The 21,010-nt window shown below is 47.5% G+C and overlaps 8 protein-coding genes across 8 annotated transcripts; 4 read left to right on the top strand and 4 right to left on the bottom strand.

The window, feature by feature from the left end:
- Positions 1–91: 91 nt before the first annotated feature.
- On the top strand, positions 92–1,727 carry ABOM_008375 (protein RDR1; the record flags this gene model as incomplete). Its single annotated transcript, XM_022535504.1, has 2 exons — positions 92–550; positions 615–1,727. The coding sequence occupies 2 exons, from the start codon at positions 92–94 to the stop codon at positions 1,725–1,727; spliced, it is 1,572 nt and encodes a 523-aa protein (XP_022386098.1).
- A 2,031-nt stretch (positions 1,728–3,758) lies between these two features.
- Positions 3,759–4,436, top strand: ABOM_008374 (glutathione S-transferase family protein; the record flags this gene model as incomplete). The annotated part of the gene is made up of 1 exon (XM_022535503.1): positions 3,759–4,436. The coding sequence occupies one exon, from the start codon at positions 3,759–3,761 to the stop codon at positions 4,434–4,436; it is 678 nt and encodes a 225-aa protein (XP_022386099.1).
- A 391-nt stretch (positions 4,437–4,827) lies between these two features.
- Positions 4,828–6,522, bottom strand: ABOM_008373 (cytochrome P450; the record flags this gene model as incomplete). The annotated part of the gene is made up of 5 exons (XM_022535502.1): positions 4,828–4,988; positions 5,039–5,308; positions 5,362–6,019; positions 6,076–6,433; positions 6,488–6,522. The coding sequence occupies 5 exons, from the start codon at positions 6,520–6,522 to the stop codon at positions 4,828–4,830; spliced, it is 1,482 nt and encodes a 493-aa protein (XP_022386104.1).
- Positions 6,523–8,463: 1,941 nt separating this feature from the next.
- On the top strand, positions 8,464–9,641 carry ABOM_008372 (putative isopropanol dehydrogenase; the record flags this gene model as incomplete). The annotated part of the gene is made up of 2 exons (XM_022535501.1): positions 8,464–9,394; positions 9,451–9,641. The coding sequence occupies 2 exons, from the start codon at positions 8,464–8,466 to the stop codon at positions 9,639–9,641; spliced, it is 1,122 nt and encodes a 373-aa protein (XP_022386105.1).
- Positions 9,642–9,967: 326 nt separating this feature from the next.
- On the bottom strand, positions 9,968–10,590 carry ABOM_008371 (uncharacterized protein; the record flags this gene model as incomplete). The annotated part of the gene is made up of 2 exons (XM_022535500.1): positions 9,968–10,087; positions 10,180–10,590. The coding sequence occupies 2 exons, from the start codon at positions 10,588–10,590 to the stop codon at positions 9,968–9,970; spliced, it is 531 nt and encodes a 176-aa protein (XP_022386102.1).
- A 4,390-nt stretch (positions 10,591–14,980) lies between these two features.
- On the bottom strand, positions 14,981–16,433 carry ABOM_008370 (cytochrome P450; the record flags this gene model as incomplete). Its single annotated transcript, XM_022535499.1, has 3 exons — positions 14,981–15,153; positions 15,217–15,480; positions 15,530–16,433. 3 exons carry the CDS (start codon positions 16,431–16,433, stop codon positions 14,981–14,983), a joined length of 1,341 nt encoding a protein of 446 aa, XP_022386103.1.
- A 1,252-nt stretch (positions 16,434–17,685) lies between these two features.
- ABOM_008369 (elongation of very long chain fatty acids protein) lies at positions 17,686–18,840 on the top strand (the record flags this gene model as incomplete). The annotated part of the gene is made up of 2 exons (XM_022535498.1): positions 17,686–18,432; positions 18,490–18,840. The coding sequence occupies 2 exons, from the start codon at positions 17,686–17,688 to the stop codon at positions 18,838–18,840; spliced, it is 1,098 nt and encodes a 365-aa protein (XP_022386123.1).
- A 393-nt stretch (positions 18,841–19,233) lies between these two features.
- ABOM_008368 (epimerase/dehydratase family protein) lies at positions 19,234–20,313 on the bottom strand (the record flags this gene model as incomplete). The annotated part of the gene is made up of 1 exon (XM_022535497.1): positions 19,234–20,313. The coding sequence occupies one exon, from the start codon at positions 20,311–20,313 to the stop codon at positions 19,234–19,236; it is 1,080 nt and encodes a 359-aa protein (XP_022386122.1).
- Between the last annotated feature and the right edge of the window lie 697 nt (positions 20,314–21,010).

Here is a 21,010-nt window from a genome sequence, read left to right as displayed (position 1 = left end):
TCCCGCCCCCGGTTCTGCCGCTTTCCGTCCCCCCCGCCATCGCTTTTTAACCCTGTCTATCTGCCTTGTATCGCTCTCCGACTCCTTCACAATGCAGACGGCTATGTCTGGCAACTCTGCCCCCTCAAAGCGCAAGCGATCGCGCTTTGCCTGCGAGCCTTGTCGCGAACGGAAAAGAAAATGCAATGGAGAGTCCCCCTGTTCGACCTGCAGCAGCTGGGGGTATGACTGTTACTACCAAAATGAGCGTCGCATGAAACCAAAAGCCACCAGCATGATGGGAGATCTCCCTGCCATCCATGGGCCGAGTCCTGAGCATGCGGGCTCCTACACCGAGTCATTGGAGGCGAACTCAGGAGCGGCATTTGTGAGAAAGATCGGCCTCAAGATGGACCCGGCGAACGCGCCCAAACTGAATCTCTTCGGCTGGAACGTGGGTAGACGCAATCCCCCGTCCGGTCTAGCCACTAGCACGGTTCTAGCTGTGCCCATTGTCGATATTCTCTCGCTGAACCATATGAAGACCCTGGCCAATTTCTACTTTGCCAAGGTAGATCCGTGCTATGCTTCATCGATTCTGCCATGTTCTTTCGCCGCTTGGAGGCCCGTTGCAGTCGTCCGCAGAGGGCGATTCGTTTGACGGCGTGCTAGCGGGGGTTGCCGCTCTTGGAGCGCTCTTCTCCGAGATTACTATCAATATTACGGAAGCCCATCTGGTGGAACTGACGCGCTCGATAACGGACACACACATTGGGTCTGCAGCCCCATCAATAGAAGTAGTGACTGCGTGGGCCCTCCGCGTGATTTATATGCGCATGACGGCCCCGCCATACCCTACCTGGATTGCAAGCTCCACCTTGATGCATCTTATCGAAGCCTCTAAACTTCACCAAAGCTCCTCCTCGTGCGAGTCCCTTGACCTCGACACCCGGCAACGGCTGATCGGAGTCGCCCAACATTTAAACCTCTGGATCTCGTACGACCTGGGCCTCTCGCGGGTTTCCTTCCCCCACGAGCCGGTAGCGCTGCCCTCGCCACGAGCAGGCGATTTCACGGTAGAATTGCTCGGTCTCTTGCCGCTTTCCACCAGCCTGGGCCCGGAGAATCGCCGACAGGATGAAGAGATTGAGGAGTTCTTGCTACAGACATTGAGCCGTAATCACACGCAGCCACCATCTATTCTCGCTCAATGTAACCTGGTCCTCTGTCTTCTTCGGCGCTTACATATGAGAAACCTCATGACCTCCCCAGCTACAATGGAGCGGGTTGTGGAACAACTGAAGCGAAGCCTCGGAGCTGCCCGTCGTATGGCTTCGGATTGTTCTCCGTGGCAACATGTGGCCAATGTGCCCTTTCAGATGATTAGTATCCTCTTGGAGATGGACACGAGTGCATCATTAGAGCTTCTGCCGGAAGCCATGCAGACCCTGAAACTGGTTTCTGCCACTTACGATACCGAAACGATGAGGGAGGCGTACGGGACTGCGCGTCTACTGATTCTTCTTTACCAGCGCCGTCGGCGTTCGGACACCAGATTGCTCAGCGGGCTATTGGAAGATCACCACGAGCCATCCGCCACCGAGTCACCAATTCAGCCCATGATCCCGACATCTGACGAAGTATCCTGGCTGGAAGGATTGGTCGCCGACGTACCGAGCTTGCACGGCCTTGACTTTAGTCAGTTTTTACAGCTCTCGCCGAACACCCCGGGAATGTGGGGTCGATAGAACTACGATAGTATATATCCCCTTTCCATGCACGATTGTTTGCGAACCGTACAGCTGGTGCCACCGATCGCGGGCTATCCTTGTTCTAATGCAAATGAGCCACAGACCTGGTGCATTACACAAAGCCAGATTGGTTAATTACCTGGCTCCTGAACTTGAAAGGCGCTCAATGAAAGGACACGCGACGCGACTGTTCTCAGGAGCTATGGTAACACCCAATCGAAGAAGCAAGAAATTCCAAGCACGGAGCTATTGCCGACCTTCATCGTCCCAGCGCCTTGGGTATCCACGCCGCTCTCCACTCTGCCCTCATCGTCCAGGTATAGCACCAGCTGTTGCATCAGACGTCAACACATATAATGGTGATCATGATGAGTCATTGCGTGTTTCATCTCATTTGTGTCATGTTAATACCAGTAAAGCACCACCAACAGATCGGTACATTCACTCCTACTGGAAACCTACACTATGCAGTATACCCTGAATATCTCTAGTCCCATGTCATAGGAATAGCGTGCTGCTTGAAACTAAATAGAACATGTATTGTATTCAAAGAAAATCCATGTAGCAGTAACCACCCTGAGTATATAATGTCAAATAATGAAGTAAAAGGAATCATAATGATACCAGATCCTAGATGCACCCACTATTCAGCTAGTACCTGCAGACCACCGGACCCACTCTTATCTTGTGTACATGACCAGATGTTATGGATTCAACATACCTCATGAAGAATGAAATTAGAAACATCAGACTCCACAGAAAGTCCGACCGCGCGTGGATCAGAGAACAGACTGGGCGACACGATGCAGGATCGGAGGGCCACCATTATCACTGGTCATGGTCAACCTTCTCAACGCCATGCTCTTACAACAAACAAGTTGCGAACTGATAGTCGAACCTCACAGGTCTCAAAATATCACCTCCACGGGGTTGAAGGCCCAGTTAATCTCCTGCACCGGAGCGAGTACACTCATGGGGGCACAGGTGTTCCACTTAGATTCATATTGATGAGAGCAAAGCGTTCGCGGGTTTGTTCTATCCTTCCTTTCAAGGTCCTATAGACCTATGCAAAGATATGCAGTACATTCCTTAGGGCTAATATCCAGGGTTGCCAAAAAGGGGCTGAAGAAAAGTGGATAGCCTTATGTCCGATCCTTAATTCCGTGTATGAATTTACGATAAACTGGCCGATCCCGGCCTTCTCTCCGAGACAACTCGGCATTATTTTGTTATACTTGTAGATCTCTGTACATATATCTATGCTATACATTGACATCAGATATCGTTGTTCTCCCCTTTGGGGCCCACCTTATGTTCGGTAAGCATTCGTTGAACACACACCACCAGGTATACCATCACCTCCTGCTGGATGCCTTCGATTCGCATGGCGTTTCGTCAGGTCATAGTTCAGTGCAGTCTCAATGTTTACTACGTTACTACACTTCATACAGGACTGTTGCCGAACTTGATGAACATGGTTAGTTCAAGGAGGGCTGGGACCGTTGGGCATCGTACTGCCTTTGAGATCCCTTCCCATAAGATCACCCTTCTTACTGTAAGGGTAGGGTATATCGAAAGCGAAAGGTCTGTGTATAACCCTCGCGATACGTAATTTGATACTGAAAATGGGAAACTGGAACCCGATGCCAAGGATAAGGCTAACCCAGAGGTCGGCTTGCTGGTTGCCATGTGCCCGGGCTACAGCTTAGGGCGTTTCTTTCCGTGCAGTTCTCGATAATCAGCAGGAGATCATTGGATCCAGCGTCGAAGCAGTCCTCTGAGATCACGGTGTGCTATAACCGACATGCCAATATGTCCCAGGCTTCATTTGCCTTACTCCACTATGAGTCGGAAACGAAACGGAGTTAATATTCTTAAAGCCGAACTCGTTCGCGATAATTTTTCAGAAAGGAGGTTGATAACTATATTATTCCCCGGTTATACTTCAAGTCTTCTTCTTTTCATCTCACTTTTGAGAATCTCCCATATCACAATATCTCTATTTATCTTCAGGTCTCCAGCCTCACCATGGATACCACCTTGACGCTGTACGATGCCCCGGCTCCAAACCCCTACGTCGTCCGGCTATTTATCCTGGAGCGTGGCGGACTCGACATCGACGTCAACTCAATTGATATAATGAAACTCGAGAACCGAAGACTAGAATATCGCACCAAGGTTAACCCCCGCGGCGAACTACCCGCGCTGCGCATCGGCAACGACTTTACTCTCACCGAAATCACCGCAATCTGCGAGTACCTTGACGAAGTTGCCACAGGAGGCAAGTCACTTTTCGGAGAGACCGCCCTCGAGCGCGCTGAGACGCGAATGTGGCTTCGACGAATGGATCTGGAGATCGCCCAGCCGTTGATCGCGTGGTTCCGCAACGACCCTGCCACCATTGACTTCTACAAGGGCAATCGTATCCCCTGTCCCAAGGCTCGCGTTACCCAGAAAGTGATGATCAATCAATTCTTGAACCTGCTTGATGATGAGCTCGAGGGGAAGACTTATCTGTGCGGGGATCGGTTCTCGGCCGCTGATATCCATTTCTATGGGTTGATGAAACAGATGGTCGAGCAGGTTGCGCCCTGGGTACTTTCTCCTGGACGTTTGAATGTGGAGGCCTACTGGAAGAGAATGGGGGAGCGGGAGAAGAGTAAGGCTGCCGTGGCTCCGTTTGATAGTCGGGTTACTTTGGCTTAATGGGTGCATCTCACTTTATATATATTCCGACGGAGGTATATCCATCACTTTTGTGATGCACACAGTATGTCCGTGGATTCTTCAACTTATACAAAAGTGGCTCAAGGTTCTTTCGACTTTTGAAAATGAAAATAAATTATCAACCAGGACACATAGTATCGGCTGACAGCTATGCAAACTAAGCGCTATATCCCGAATGGCCTTTCCCGACAACCCATCATTACAAAACCGTCTAACTCAACCCAGTCATAGATCTCATCAATCTAATAAAAGCTCCAAGGGATATACAGCAGATATAATGAACATGGCTGACTGATTGGTATAAAATATCTCCCAAACAGCCATAATGAAGTACTCGACACAGACAAATCGTGCTGACCATTTGAGCTATTCAAACAGGGTGCATACGGACCTTGACACCCTGACCATGCGACATGGTAAGGTTATTCTCTATGACAGGCTGGACCAAGAGCGGATCAGCATTTTCCACTGCATCAAAGTGTTGTATCAGCCGGACCAATGTATAGCTTGCTTCGGTTAGGGCATATTGTTCTGGTGACGTGTTAATCTTACGGTCTAGCCCTTGGAAGAATGCGTTCAACTTACGACCCAAGCAGACCCGCGGACCGCCATTGAACGGAAGATACTCCCAGCCATGGCGGCCGTCCTCCTCCCATCGTTCGGGCCGGAAGGTCTCAGCATCGTCTCCGTAGTAGTCGGTTCGCCGATGCATGGAAAGACACTGTAGATCACCAATTCGCCCTTCGCGACAAACACAGGTGATCGTCCGTCGGGTCCGCCCCCAACAGGAAGAGTGGTGTTTTCCACAGCGACGCGGGAATTTAATGGTACTGGTGGCAGCAGACGAAGAACTGTTCTCCTTAGCCTGTTTGTGATATCCGGCATGGACAATAGCGGAATTTACCTTCATTCAGGACATGCCGTAGATAAGGGGTATCCTTCAGCTTCAGATGCGTAATCTCATCGCGAGGGTTCTGGCTGTCTCCAAAAGTCTCAATAACCGCACCGCGAAGTTTATTCCAGACGCGGGGATGCCGCGATAGAAAGAAGAAAGCCGAGCTCAGCAGGCTAGCTGTAGTATCTCGACCCGCGAGGAGAATATTAAGCATGTTGTCCCGAAGAACCTTCGGGTTGTCCGTCTGCTCCGCGAGCGCCTCGGCGAAAATAAACCGTTTATTGTCCTTTTTTTCCGAGTGTCTCTTGTTATCAAGCGCCAGTCGCACGTAATGATCAACAACCTCATGCACGCGCTTATTAGCCTCGCGGAACTCTCTCGGGTTAATCATCCAGTAGAGATCAACTGCTCTGGCCCGCGCACTGAGCCACTTCTGCGATGTATTGAACGCCTCTGCAAAGCCTTCGCTGTCCTTCACAGAAGAGTTGACAAGACAGTCCGAGCCCTGGGAGTTCATAGAGCCGACCGACTCTCCAAAGAGAAAGTGCGTGGCTGAGTCAATGGTCAGGAGGTAGAAAAGAGGCTGGATATCAAAGTCCGAGCCATCCTTGGGAATCAATCCAATCAGCCGCGTGACATGATCACGGAGAAGATTCAAATCAGCTACCTAAGACAAAGTTAGTAGGCTATCATAGTTTATCTCGCCAACAAGGTGATTCGCACCTGCTCACGAACAAATTGCGGTCGGAGAAGGCCTCGCGCATGAGACCAGCCAGCACCATCAAGGGTGAAAATCCCATCCCCAAGAAGGGGAGAGAACTGTTCATGTCTGGTTCCTAGAGCAAAGTCATTGAATTGGGCAGCCAGGAGCGCCTTGAGATTCTCAGGGTCAATAGTTGTCGTCACTCGTTGTCCTAGAATCATCTGTTGGAACGTGCTTCCATTGATGCGCCACTGGTCCGCCAAGTACTCGACCCAACGCTTGTTGTCGGCGGCTTTCTTTATTTGAATATAATTTGCAATACCGAAGAATCCTGAATTGGCCTGTGGTGGGAGCTGGCAGTTGTGAGCCTTGGCATATCTGCGCTGGTCTCAACATTTTCGAATGGTCAGAAGAATGAAGTACCCGATGTACAGCGCGGCTAATGCGGGCGCCACGACCGCCAGCATGATGTCGACGAGGATATCTTGGATTTAGGAAACGTTCTATATAGGACGTCTCCTGTGGTTGAAGGGGGGGTATACGCGAAGGTTTCCGTGGAATGTCGGAAGTCTCCCCACGAGCTATGACTTATGTAATAGCATAGAACAGTCGGAAACCAGCAGTCTGGTGCAGCGTGGCTTCAAGTATGTGGTTCTGAGACAGCTCACATTACGAGAGGCTAGCAAGGGATCCACAGGGGGTACCCTTTGAAGGAGGGAGATCGACCATTAGTGGCTTGCGTAATATAATGCCAAGCAACCAATTGCATCGGAACAAGGCTGGCTTTGCATGACCAGCTGTTGAAGTATAGAACCCCATGAAAACGAGATCTTGAATGCCTCACTAGGTCGCACTGAGGCCCTATTTATACTCCCTAGGAAATCAAGGAATCGAGAGCAAAGAAACCAGGCGCTGGGCCTCGAATCCAGCTTCAACCGCCTTAAATATGTGAGTTAGATATACCCGGCGTGCGGATCTGACAACTGGTTTTAAAGATCGCGAACAACCTACAAAGTATTTTCGAAGCCAAACTCTATCGTTAAATATTAAGTATACAGTAAGTCGGCTATCATAGCAACATATCGGTGTACATTGACTGAAAATAGAAATTTACAACTTGTTCATGGAATCTCGAGAGAATCAAGCATCGCTTCCCGATCACTCATCATCTTGCTTGTTCTCGGTCCCAGTACACCGTCTTGGCTCTCACACCCACTATCTCCCCCCAACCCTTACCTATGAGCCCTTCTGGCTTTTCAGCAGGTCCGTGAGCAGCCGTTGCGAATAAGGCGTAATGGTACCACGACCGAATGGCGGGCTCAGAATTCTAGAAGACAAAAGGTAAGGGTACACGCACAAGGGCTAGGACGCAACAAGAGACGAAGCCCAGTGACTGATGAGTGTTAGATGGCAAAGCCTTGGTGAAAGTTCAGGCGGTACAGAGTAGTTTAGGTCAGTTCGGTGGCTTCGACCACCTTGACGATCCCACACTCCCTGCGGAATAAAAGTGGTGATGTTGCTTGCTAATATGTCGGAAACCAGGGTTGAAAGAACGAAAGCGATGAGAGAGCAAAGTCTACAAAGATGTACAAGGATCGGCAAAAGACAGGTCATGTTGACCTTTATAATATTTCGATTTTAGGATAGACGACCAGGGATCTGTCGGCCTCTGCTATAGTAGACGAACCTTTTGGAATTGCAGGCAAAACGACAGGAATTCCCTCTCGCTCATGTACTATTGGTGAACGCTGAGACATATCATTAATATGGAGTACTCTTGCCAGAATATCCATATGGGGCACACCGTATGGAGTATAAGCATAGTTCCAACAACCCATTGCTAAGTTACTGTATAGCAATGGCTGACCGTTTGAAACCGTTTCACGGACCAGGTAGATCTAATAGTCCCTCATTCTACTCCTGCGTATAAGATTTAACTGCACCAACCTAGATAAACAGTCTTTAACTCAACAGTACCCTTCATACGAACTTCGGATTGTGGGCGAATGCACTGCTGAAGCCTCTGAGGGGAAATATTCAGACACTACCAATGTATTGTATAGCTCTGAGAAATTGGGCTGTGTGAGTTCTCATTGCAATGAGATTATCACAGTTTCTCGTCAAAGCTTGAGGAAACCCTGACAAAAGCTTACAGGGAGTACTTGGAATATCGGTGGACCACCGGCCGTGGACAAGGTCAACTGCAGTGCACTATCGTGGCTTCAAACGACAAAAGGATGCCTGTAACGATGCCTAACAATAAAAACCGATCTAATCTAATCTATAGACTGCCCCGCCGTACTGAGCATTACTAATCATGTCACCAAAAACCAGAATGAATGTGTCCATCGCTGCATGTATGTTCAGTCACCCTGATCTCTGTATCTTGATATTTGCCAAACCTCATCATGCGGTCTGCCTTACCTTCTGAGCACCGTGTCCTTTTCCTGGAACACCGCGAGTCCGGTTTTCAGGTCATAACCCGCGCCACACCTCAACCGAGCCATGGCAGCGCTGTGATCCGCATCGCCGCAGCTGCCATTCTACCCTACCATCGAGATGTTTACAGCGGTAAGCGCCCGCTACCGTTTCCCACACCGCTAGTGGGTGGATTCAGTGCAATCGGTCACGTCGCAGCTGTCGGACCGGACGCGACGGCCTTGAAATCGGGGCAACTGGTTTACATTGATTGCGTTATACGCGCACGTGATGACCCAGATTGTTCTTTTCTGTCGGCCTATTTTCACGGATTCAGTGATGGTAGCATAAAATTGATGCGTGATATGTGGCGCGATGGGACGTACGCGGAGTACGCCAAGGTGCCGCTGGAGAATTGTATCCCACTCAATGAGTCACGCCTGTGTGATGGGTTGGGATATTCGCTCCAGGACATGATGTATATGGCGTATCTACTTGTGCCGTATGGTGGGCTAAGGGACATTAAGCTCGAGCCTGGCGAGACCATCATCATCTGCCCAGCGACGGGGTTTTATAGTGGCTTCGCTGTGCAAGTTGCCATTACGATGGGTGCAAGGGTCATTGCCATGGGTCGAAATGAGGAGAAGCTAGCGAACCTGAAGGAGCAGGTGCAGCAAAGATCACCAGGGGCGGATATTGAAACATCCAAGATAACAGGCGATGAACAGAAAGATGCATCTGCGTTGCAGGCTTTTGGTCCTGTTGATGCTGTTTTCGACATCACGCCATCAGCTGCATCGATGTCGACCCACACACGAAGCGCTATAAAGGCACTGCGTCGTGGTGGTAGAGTTAGTCTAATGGGGTCTACCAGGAATATTTCGGTCCAGGAGATTATGATGAATGACATTACACTAAAAGGTAAGAGCCCTACGCCTTTCCAGTGTACTGATTTCTGACACTATTTATGCCCAAAGGCAAATCGATGTATGAACGAGAGACTATATTGCAGTTCGTCAAGATGCTGCAGAGGGGTTTATTCCCAATAGGTAAGGGATCGGTGGAAACGAAGGCCTTTGCGTTGGATAAGTGGAAGGAAGCCCTTGATGTCGGTGCGGACCATAATGGTATCGGCAAATGTGTAGTATTTACCCCAGTCTCTTCATAAAACCATAGAACCTACCCTTCCATTGATGCCTTTTCCATGGCCCTCGAATTCTTTGAGTGTACATGTGATAGAGCCGCAGTCAAGGAACGATTGGACAGGATAGCGAAGATAACAGTGGCATCACATATTTTATGACCAGCCCTGTTCTCCAGAGCATATGGTCGTATGTGGTATCTTACTCTAGGTAGTAAACGTGATAAATATATAGTGCTCTTCGAATTATCTTTATGGGTCAGTAGATCATACACGGACTATCCCAGCATTTGCGTATTCTGGGCCACACCGGTTGTTCATTTCTAACTCGATCTCTTGCCACTACCAAGTGTCTACTTTGGGTGTTCATAATCAAAAACGAGCCTCACACATAAGTATCGTCCCCCGGCATTGACAACAGCTACCCGGCGAGTGAAGTGGCGCTTGTTATCTATGAGTTCGAAACCCCAAATCTTAATCAAATACCAGTCAGCTCAAGTACCAAGATTACAGATCGATCGAGCCATCGTCAGAAAGCCAACCAATGGGCACCAGGGTAACCTACCTGCTCAGTTGTCCAGCCAGAAGAGACGCCACGTTCAAAGGTATGTACCCAAACACCGTTGGACTCTTCACATATGAATCCTGCTTCCTCGCGAGAGTCGAGGAGAGTCTCGCCCCGTAGAAACCTCTTCACTTTTTGTGCGTCATCTACATCACTCTGCAACTCAAACTCTGGCCGGATGTGACCGTCGTTGTCCGGAGACCCCAAAACAAACTGGCTCCGGCCTTGAACCTCACCAAAGATATAGTCCTTATGCTCTTTGGGTTTCCAAGTCAACGTCCGCTTTTCAATTGTACCAGCTAGCTTCCCGGCTGCGCTTTGGTTGAAGTCGATGTTCGTTACCGTCTCCCCAGTCTCAGGCTCAGCTGTCCCGTATGTCGTGATGGTTACATAAAGTGTTGCGACTGCCATAGCCTTGCGAAGTAACCAAGGGATTCCTTGCTAAATGCGACCATAGGGCAATCAGCCTGAACATCCTGGCCATCCCGGTCCTCACTCCTACCAACGAATTGGCTAATGCATGAAAGAGTACATACCAGCTTCAGGATGGGGTCTGTTTCGCCCGTCAAAGCTCTATTCTGCGTATTGCCATGATGTGAGTATGTAAAGGCTTTACCACGAATTAAGATCCACTCAGGGCAGAGCAAATCAGGTGTAGTTCACTAGTACCATAATCCAATTACCATTGAGGTTTCTAATCGTTATATCTCGGGGTGTAGCCATGGCGTGGAATACAACTCGGTAGGTTAATTGCCCATTCACGGCGGTTGTTGAAAGGAAAAGAAGAAAGCGTTTGGCAACAAACAACTAATGCCCTGCGAATCCCGAGTAGCGAGTCGTTACGTAATAAAGAGATAGGAGCGGTTGTACATGATGCAGATAGTCACTGACCATTGTCATTAATTGGCTCAGATATGATACATAAGGCTAATTGTGGTGCTCAGACTCAATGGTTGCCCAAGGGTATCTAGGTGACCTGGAATATTTTCCACGACAGGTTATTAACCCTCATCAACAGGATAAGCGATGTTTCGTCGTATTGATATCGATGTAACGCTTTATGGCTTTCAGATGAAATCTAGTTTCGGCTCTTGGCCGGAAGTCTACGCTATTATAAAAAGAAATAGAGATATAACCAACGGCATTTCTCTACTTCGCACAAACAAACTCTATCTGAACAAGCTATCCTAACTCAATATCAGAGGTCTAGGGAAATACATAGTAAACAAGAACGATGCCCCACACCTTGCCTAAAACGGCTGCAAAGGAATGAAAACACAATGTCGAGGTCGCTGCCTTGTTATTCCAAACATGTGGCTGGGTGTCGGATCTGTTTTGGTACCTCCGCATCAAACCCAAGGGTCTACGTAAATGGCCGGGCTGTATTCACACGGGATCTTTTTTTTTCCCAGCAAATTCTAGCATATTCGTACCTTTAGCTCTGGTCAGAGGTATGTTACATATCACACTGCTGCAAGGGATGTCCAAATATGCAAGGGGTGGGCCATGCATCGACACACTGTATTCGTCTTACAACGCGTCCGAATTCTGCAGGAAAATAAACTAAATTGATATTTTCTTTTGTATGTGCCTCACCTTAGCCAATATAATACGCAAGGGAAGCTATAACTTAGGTCTTATCTTCAAGGCCAAATCAGGAAGTGTACTTTTATAGAACGTATTACAGCATGAATTGCAATTGCTTGAGGGCTTTCAAGCATTCCTCACTGGAGTCATACCTGTCAACCTCGAGTAAACAGGTCGAGAGGGCTGTTGAATGTGAATATTGTACGGTTGCTTCTTCTTCTTCTTCTTCCTGCATGTAACAACCTCTTCATCTTTCGCAATACGGGAGATGCTTAATCCCTTGTTTCTTCGTACGGCAGGGAGGCGTAGCGCACATCTTGCATATACCATACGTTATAGCATATTGAGAAATCGTGATGAATAGACTTTTAATATTTTGTGCCTTGATGGAATTGATCTCTGAGCGATGGGATCCAGATACCAACCCTCCTTCAGAGAGCAGCGTATCCCATAATATGCCCTAAGACAAAGTTCGTTAGTAGCCCCTACCACAAGGTCAACCACTCTTATACCGCGAAAGGCTAGTTATACAATTGCAAGAGGCAAAGATATATAGGTGCTAGTATATATAGATCAATGACATAGGAAGTGGTCGTCCCTTTTCCTTCCTGGTCATTGTCCTCAACTGAGCTTACTCTCTTGTTTACTTCTTGAAATCTAATTTCACTTTGCCAGTAGGATATTTCACCAACATGAAGGCCTCTTTCGTTGTTGTTCTTCTCATGGGATTAGGTTTCGGGATGGCCGCTCCACCTCCGCAGGGTGAGAAAGACGGAAAGGCTGTAAGTCAGCTCAAATTGAGTAGCACTGATTTTCCTTGAATTACTTTAGTACTTAGTGCTAACCGTTTAATAGAAGGTATGTGTCCATCCTTAGTGCAAGAGTACTACTGCCGAACCCAAGTGCTAACATATCTGAAACGAAAGCTTGTAAGTAAGCCTCGTATACAGACTCTGGTCGATTGCAAATGATTAACGCTCAGCACAATCAACAGGCTGTAGGTCTCCATAATGTCTATGGGCTGATTATAATTTCATCATGATCTAAACTTTATCTTAGGGTGTAAGTGGGCCACAATTCCAGTCCAGAAATCTATAGTTGACTGGGCTAACCTTCATTGGTGAACTAGTTTGTGAGTACTATCAAATACTGCGGTAAGGAACATTACAGACTAATACTAGATGATCTCTGGATACCAAAAGGATGTGAGTGATATCTATTTCCATGATGAGAGAGAGTTCATAGCTGACAGCTCTTGCCGCTCATAGTTGGTGAGTGCCCTTTAAGGAATCAAGTGACCGCGATTAGGGCTAACATACTGGGTATTACAGAGTGTAAGTACTTGCCCGCATGCCCTGCAATCTTCAATGCTAACATTACTGTGCAGCTTGTAGGTGCCATAACTATCTTGCAGATGAGTTGATCCCTACCAACAGGGCTAACATGGCTTGTGCCTTGATATAGGATGTGAGTCACATAGTTCTTTCACTTGAGGGCGATTAGATCTCTAATATCAACGCTTAATATAGGTTGTGAGTCAGAACTACTATAAAGATAAGTTACAGCTAAATAAGAAAGCACTACTAACTACTGGAGCGCCCAGCTTGTGAGCATCGTTGCATTTCCTTCATGAAAGCATAAGGCTAACCCTGTGTTAGGGAGTAAGTACGATTGCGACACCACGAGTTTGCGAAAGAGCCAAGGATAAATTGTAGAACTGACGGATGTCACTGGGAAAATAGCTTGTAAGTGATTTGTGATATTGGCTTCGATCTTATGCTGACACAGTCTTCAAACAGAATGTAAGTGGTGACTGTCAACAAGCGATATATTTGTTGTACAGACTAATAGCAATTTTACGTGGAATACCTAGATTGTAAGTGCCATGCAGGTCATACATACCTCAACATCAAGACTGACAGTTTGGATTAGGGGGCAAGTACATGGTTACAACGCACAAATCGATGGGCTTACGGGTTGAGCTAACTAAGCTGGATGTCTAAGGATGTAAGTCCGCCCCTAAAGCGTGGGAATGACTGATACTGACAGCTTTGATATAGCATGTAAGTAGTGACCTAAGACCGATGGACATGACAATACCTCTGTGGATTAGGTAACTCAATTCTTTCCGCTCTGCAGAAAGTAAGTATCGCACTGTCCTTGTAGTCCGAATTTAACTACTTCAAGAGCATGATCTAATAGCCATTGGTGATACAGAAGGTGAGAAAACTTGCGATCTTGCTGGACAAATGAGCTGGACAGGAACAACTGAGAAGTGTCAACTTTTATAGCTGGTAGGTGGTAAACCGATAGGTTAATCCCCCGAAAATCACCTAACACTCATTTGCAAACAGGAAGTACGTATCGCACCACCACCAAAAGAATCCGAATGAACGTCGAGGTTAATGGTCTTTGGACGAAAGGCACAAGGACCAGGTACAGCTCCGGCACGGTAAAACCCGTTTCAACGGTGATGAGATACAAACAGCACGAGCATTCCGACAACTGTAAGTTAAAATTCCTTGCAGACTCCGTTTATACATCCATCGAACAGCTTAGGACAGATTCGAGCTCACGGATTCCAACGAGGGCCTCTGTTGCTTGATATCCACGGACCATTATCGGAAGAGAGCAGTGACAGGGATTGCGGCACGGCGGAATTGGAGGAACCATGTTTCTTTGATGTATGGCTTTCGCTTTGTTTGTTACTCTGGTATAAATTCGACCATTGACCTCTTGTCATTTTAACCCGTTATTGGTAGCATCAGCCATATATTGCTACTTCATAGACTAGAGCCGCGCAGCCTGCCTATGCCTCGTTTTTATTTTCTAGAAGCCAAGCGTGCTGTGCCAAATCTGTTGGAGGTATTAGGGGCCGAAGCATTGATTCACGCCAAGGTTCTGCCGGAGAAAGCGAACAATATGTGTGGGACGAGATCCAGTCATTCCATTCTTTGTTGACAGGTCCGTCTATTGCTTGCTTAGTTCTGTGGCTTGGTGTACATGAGCTGGATAGAGAATCGGCTCATGAAGTATGACTCCCCTGGCTTAACTATTGCAGAAGAGCCATCGGAACTACTAATCTTGTTTCTTTCCTGATGAATCAGACCACGGCTAGGTTGTCCCGAATTTATATTTTGTGCCCGTCAGACATATTGTGCATATTACATCTGTATCAACACGTAAACCGCTTTCTCTTCCCTTTCCACCACTTTCAAGCGCTAGAGGAAGAGTACAGCCTCACCATCACACCCTGATCGTGTGACAGTGTGAGGTTTGCACGTAAGACAGGGTCATCAGTTGAATCAGGGTCCGCATTTTCTAAGACGTCGAAATGCTGCATGAACCTAACTAGTGTGTAGCTCGCCACAGTCAATGCGTATTGCTCTAAATGTTAATCAGATGCCGGTACGTATACAGAAGATAATCGCACTGGGGAACAGTACTTACGACCGAGGCAAATACGCGGTCCACCGTTGAAAGGAAGATACTCCCACTGGTGTTTTGCATTCTCCCATCGCTCCGGTCGGAATGAGTGTGCATCCTGGCCCCAGATATCTGGCCTCCGGTGCATAGAATATACGCTGTAGAAAACCATTGCTCCCTTACCCACGTATACTGGAGATTTTCCATCTGGTCCACCACCTACTGGAAGGCAGGTGTTCTTTGTGGCAATCCGGGAATTAATAGGAACAGGGGGTAGGAGACGGAGGGCTGACTTAGTTAAGTGATGTTCGCCATGCATTTGGGATGAAAGTCTTACCCTCGTTCAGTACATAGCGCAGATATGGGATTGCTTTGAGTGACGTTTGCGTGAGGTCAGCCAGTGGCCTTGAATTAGTCCCAAAACGTGCGATTATTTGATCTCTGAGTTTGTACCAGACCCTAGGATGTCTAGCCAGATAGTAGAATGTGGAGCTCAGTAGGCTAGACGTAGTATCTCTTCCGGCTAGCAGAACATTTAGCAGATTGTCCCGGAGGATCTTTGGGTCTTGTGTGTCAGCCGCCAATGCCTCAAGTAATATATACCGCCCTTTTGATTTCTCTCTCTGACCAGCATTCTTCCTCGTATCTATTGCACGTCGCACATAGTAGTCTACGACTCTATGAACTTTTCTGGTTGCATCTCTGAACGCCTTTGGATTTATCAACCAGTAGAAGCCTAGAGCCTTAGATCGTGCGAAAAGGTAATCCTGGGCGAGATCAAATGCCTCTTCAAATGCCCGGATGCTCGTTGCTGTCGAGGCCTGCAAAAGACGTGGGTCTAGAGAATCAACGGATTCGCCGAAGAGAAAGTGTGTCGCAGAGTTGAGCGCAAAGGAGAAGCAGAGTGGCTGGATGTCGAAGCTGGAGCGGCTCTTTGGTACCGATTCGATGACCCGGGTGACATGGTGGGCAAGGATGTCAATGTCTGCGACCTGGAAATCGAACTTAGCTTGATGCTGGAGCAATGTCTTCCTCTGAAATACCTGTTCTCTTGTGAACTGAGGCCTTAACAAGGCTCTTGCATGCGCCCAGGGCTCACCGTCCAATGTAAAGATTCCGCTTCCGAGAAAGGGAGAAAACTGCTCGTGTCTGCAGCCTAGGCTGAAATCCTCAAATTTTGTTGCCAGGATTGCCTTCACATTTGTAGGTTCTATAGTACACAAGATGGTCTGATTAAACATAGCGAATTGAAATGTATTTCCATAAAGTTCATGCTGCGAGGTAACATACTCCAGCCATCGTTTCTCTTTCACAGCCTTGTTGATGTACCAAAAGTCATACACTCCGAGTGGGTCAGAGTATAGGGTTACTGGAGGAAGACACCCCATGAACCTTGAGCGTGTATACTGTTTGTAAGATCGATAAACATAAACATGGACACAGACTACGAGGCCTATGGCCCCTACTGTGAGAATCGGCAGTAACATGTGCCTAGGACGGAACTATAACCAGAATCATCAATATAAAACACAGCGAGAGGCAGAATACGTGGTTTCAATTCATGAACTGGGTACTTCAAGTGTGATGTGTCTTGAAGCGGAGCTGACATAGGTATATACAGAGTAAGGCCAAATTAATCTTCTCAGAGAAATCCGTAGATGTGGACACTGTATTCAATTAACTCCGAGCTAAAGAGTTGCATCTAATGTTTCCATTCATAAAAGAAACTAAATTTCATGGCCTGGGAAACTCCTCGCAAACTTTGCTGATTTTTATGGTCAAAGCAGGCGTAGATCTATGCCTATATGAGCAGAATGCAACAAGACTTTGCGTATGGAATGTTAGCTGTTCCTTCTTTGCGGCCCCTACCGTAGCAAGGCATCGCGTTTCGCTTCAATTCTCTTTCTCTTGATCAACTTTTACATGTTTATTTCTATTTTCCCTTTTTCTTTAACAAGAAAAAGAAAAACTGGTATTTGGGCCTAGATTGGATGGACAAGCATATTGAACATTAATGGCATTTCATCATTCTGGCGGTTGCTCATACACATCACATTCGTTGTGATCCATTTGGCATCTCCTTGTGATCTCGGTATAAGTAAATCCACTACTCCGTATATGCATATAGATACGTAAACAATATTCCAGTGAATGATTCCTAATACAGAATTTTTGCTGGGGTTCAAGGGGCGCAAAAGATAGTCTGGAGTATACCTCCTTGCTTTGCTGCACCCGGGAAGACAGCATGCCCAATCACTCCCGAATAGGATCTTAAGAATATTCCCAAGGATGGCAAGAAAAAATATTCTCATCATGTATTCCGTAAGCACCTTTCAGTTCGTATGCATACGAAGATTACTATTCCTTATCTGCTCGAAGCGGGTGCCGTTCGTCTCGGCCGCTTGGCTATAAGATCTACTAAATCCATTGCATTGGTAGAGCTCCCTGTACGCCCCAACTACGGTTCAGGGAGTTCTTCAAGCAGCACGAGCTATGTCGAGTGCCCTATCTATCTACTTTGGGCTCCCTGAGGCCCGGCTGTTTCGATTTCCTCCCGGACCCCATCCGCCTCTTATCAAGCCTGCACAGGCAGAGATCTCGTGGGAACGGCCTATCAATATATCCTCCACCGTTTACACTTTCAGTCTCGATGCCAGAGTCCCTATAACTACGGCGTGCTTGTATCTCATTTTCGTTTGCACCCTGAATTATCTCAATAAGAAAAGACAGTATCGTCCATGGCCTATAACTCGCACGGCGTCGTTTACCCGCATTGCTTTCGTGCATAATATTTTGCTTAGTATCTTTTCCGCTTGGTTTTTCCTGGGCGTATGTCGGACAGTCACATCCTCTCTTCCGCCTCTCCCAAGAGCGCCTCATCACATCGCAGATGTCTTCTGCAGATTTGACCGCAGTCAAGGAAGCGGACCACCGCCTGAATCGACTGCAGGGGGGAATGCAATACCACCGCCAGCCACATTCCATGATGGTTTCACAGGGATGTACGAGGCTGAGTCTTTGTGGGAGAAGGGTATGAATTACTACACATGGTTGTTCTATATATCGAAATACTACGAGATTATAGACACCCTGCTTCTGCTAGTGAAGGGGAAAAGGGTCTCTTTTCTCCAGATGTATCACCATGCGGGTGTGATCATCTGTTCATGGGTGGGTGTTATCTACAGGACTCCGCAAGCGGTAGTGGGAATCTTCCTGAATGCAGGAATTCATACGCTGATGGTAAGTAGTGGCCCTCGGGATATATCCGGAAACAGACTAACTTATTAATTTGCGCAGTACCTCTATTATTCGTTGACTATTCTCAGGATTAAAGTACCTGTTTTTATAAAGCGGACCCTCACGAGGCTACAAATCACTCAGTTCGTCTTGGGCGGGCTGGCGTCATGGTTGTACGTCTTTGTCTCGTACGACAGCCCCATAGGCGTATCTTTGGTTGAGACCAGAGACTCGGACAATCAAACACATGTTAGGGGCGAAGGAGGGTCGACCGCGGCCCCCTGCATGGATAATAGCGGCCAGGTCTTTGCGCTGCTGTTGGCAACGTTATACCTCATCCCCTTGACCCAGCTGTTCCTCCAGTTCTTTGGCCGCACTTACAAGCTGACAGCAAAGAATAAATCGCTCTAGATACGTTCCCATAGATGTCAATTGTGGCAGATGTGCATACAGCGGTTGTTCCATTCAGTTGGACTTGTTAGGTTTGAACCTTTACGGGTCTGGGCTTAGGCAAATACAGTTGAAATTGTACTTTAAATTCAGGTCGGTAATAGATACGGAAAGGAACTAGGAAGAGAGAAGGCTATGTTCAATTTTTTATAGGTATCTTTTTACCATCTTATCACGATCATTAGGAATTGTTCAATCACAATATATCGGCACCCATCAAGCATCGTAATCCGGAAATGATTTTCGAAGAAACGTTAAGAGAATAAAATTAGATAAGGGGCCACAAAAGTGATCTTGTTCTTTTAGTAAAACACAATCATCGGGATTATGGAGTAAGAGATACGCATTCTTTGCTCAGCGACACAAATAGACCAATAACCACGCTGGAAAGATAGTTCGCCGTGCAAACATTCTGATGAGGAGGCGAATGTGCTCTCGCCTTGATATCAGCTCGTATGACTTCCCACCGGTATTTCTGAACAAGATCACATCCCCTTGTTCATCCGAAGAAAGTATTTTCCACAGTTTATTTGTCTTCTCCTCTGTGAAGAGGAAGGCAGTGCCGAGAATAACATACAGCCGTAGCACAGGATGTAAGTCCGGTGAATGCCAATCAATAGCTGATGACCACACTATCCGCGGCTGCCATGGTAGTCTTCTTAGCTTCATTGCGGCACCCCAGAAGTCTATGAAGCTAAAGCGGCCCCGTTCACCTCCTACGGCATGAACGCAACCGGTGGTATTAAAGGCCACGTGGGCTATCATTCGATCAACAACAACATCCACCGGAACCTCGTCAATGGTCGCCTCAGTTTCCGGTCGTGAACACCGCGTAGGTACCGTGACGCTGAAAACAGGGGACGCAACCATCGCAGTTGCGAGAGCTGTTGATGGCGTTGAGAATGGAACACTATACCCCGGGTATGGATATCTCTCCGCCGGTCCTATCACGGAAGGGCGGAGTATTAGCACCTTGGATGCCCATCCTTTTTCTTTAAAGAGCTTCAGGATCAATCGCTCTGCAAGGTGCTTTCCATACGCATATGGCCAGGGAAAGTCATGGAGGTCGAATTCAGCCGAGGAGCCAGTCTTCTTGATTTGGTCACAGGCATCTTGGGCACTGGCAAGGCTGTCATCCAACATTTTTCCTTCACCCAGAAGTGGGTAGATCTCCTCGTTTATCTCTGTTTCAGGCTTACTGGAAAGCTTGTAAAGATGTGTATTGGCGAAGGCCGTGGATACATAGACAAATCGATCTAGGTCGGTAAACTCCAGGGCCATCTGGGCTAGGGATTCGCTTGGCAGGACGATATGTCCAAACACTCGTTCAAGTGAATAAGTCAAGTTGATCGTGGAGGCCGCATGGATGATGATATTCACCTCCTTCCGCAGCTCAGAAATGATCTGCTGTGGGAGTCCAAGGCCCGCTTTCATGATGTCTCCATCTAGCACCGTTATAGACTCTAGGTTGGACAACCAGTTGAAATCCTCCTCGGGCAGATTTCTCCGCCATTTTTTAATCAGCTGGCTTTATGACTCAGTCCTGTCAGTTTGAACAAACCAAGAAGAATTAACAAGGCCAGGATGTCTCCAACCTTTTGCCGTTTCGACACAGTATATAAATGCGCTTGGGACGAGCCTTTGAAGCTAGTCGATGGGTGACTGCAGTTCCCAGGAACCCAGAGGCTCCCGTAATCAGAATAGACTTTTCGGAATAATAATCCCACATTATTGACAGTGATGATTATGCTGGCTAACGCGATTTATCCGCGGTTGCGCGGCAGTAGCCTCTATAGAAGGAACTAAATTCCGGGCAATGGGGACTCGCCACTCCCATGCACAGGAATTTTGCAAAAGTATGGGTACGTTCAAGAGACGTCAGTATCGATGTCTGCGAACTTTCTGGCCCACGTCTTATAGATAAATAGTCATATGGGATGGACCAGGAATTGTGACTTATGCAAATGACAAATATTAAAGTCTGAGACTAGTATGTGGGACAAGTTAAATCTCAGTCGGAGGGTGAAGACTTCTCGGCCATCAAGGGATCATCACAGGAGCACTAAGGTTGAAAGCCTGGAATGTCCTAGCGCGCAATAGCCCACCTGGCTGCGTGCGTAAGTCAGAGAAT

Source organism: Aspergillus bombycis (assembly GCF_001792695.1).
Source record: "Aspergillus bombycis strain NRRL26010 chromosome Unknown contig00090, whole genome shotgun sequence".
Classification (NCBI taxonomy): Eukaryota; Fungi; Ascomycota; class Eurotiomycetes; order Eurotiales; family Aspergillaceae; genus Aspergillus; species Aspergillus bombycis.
Note: the sequence above shows the minus strand (reverse complement) of the source record. Positions and strands in the feature narration are given on the sequence as shown.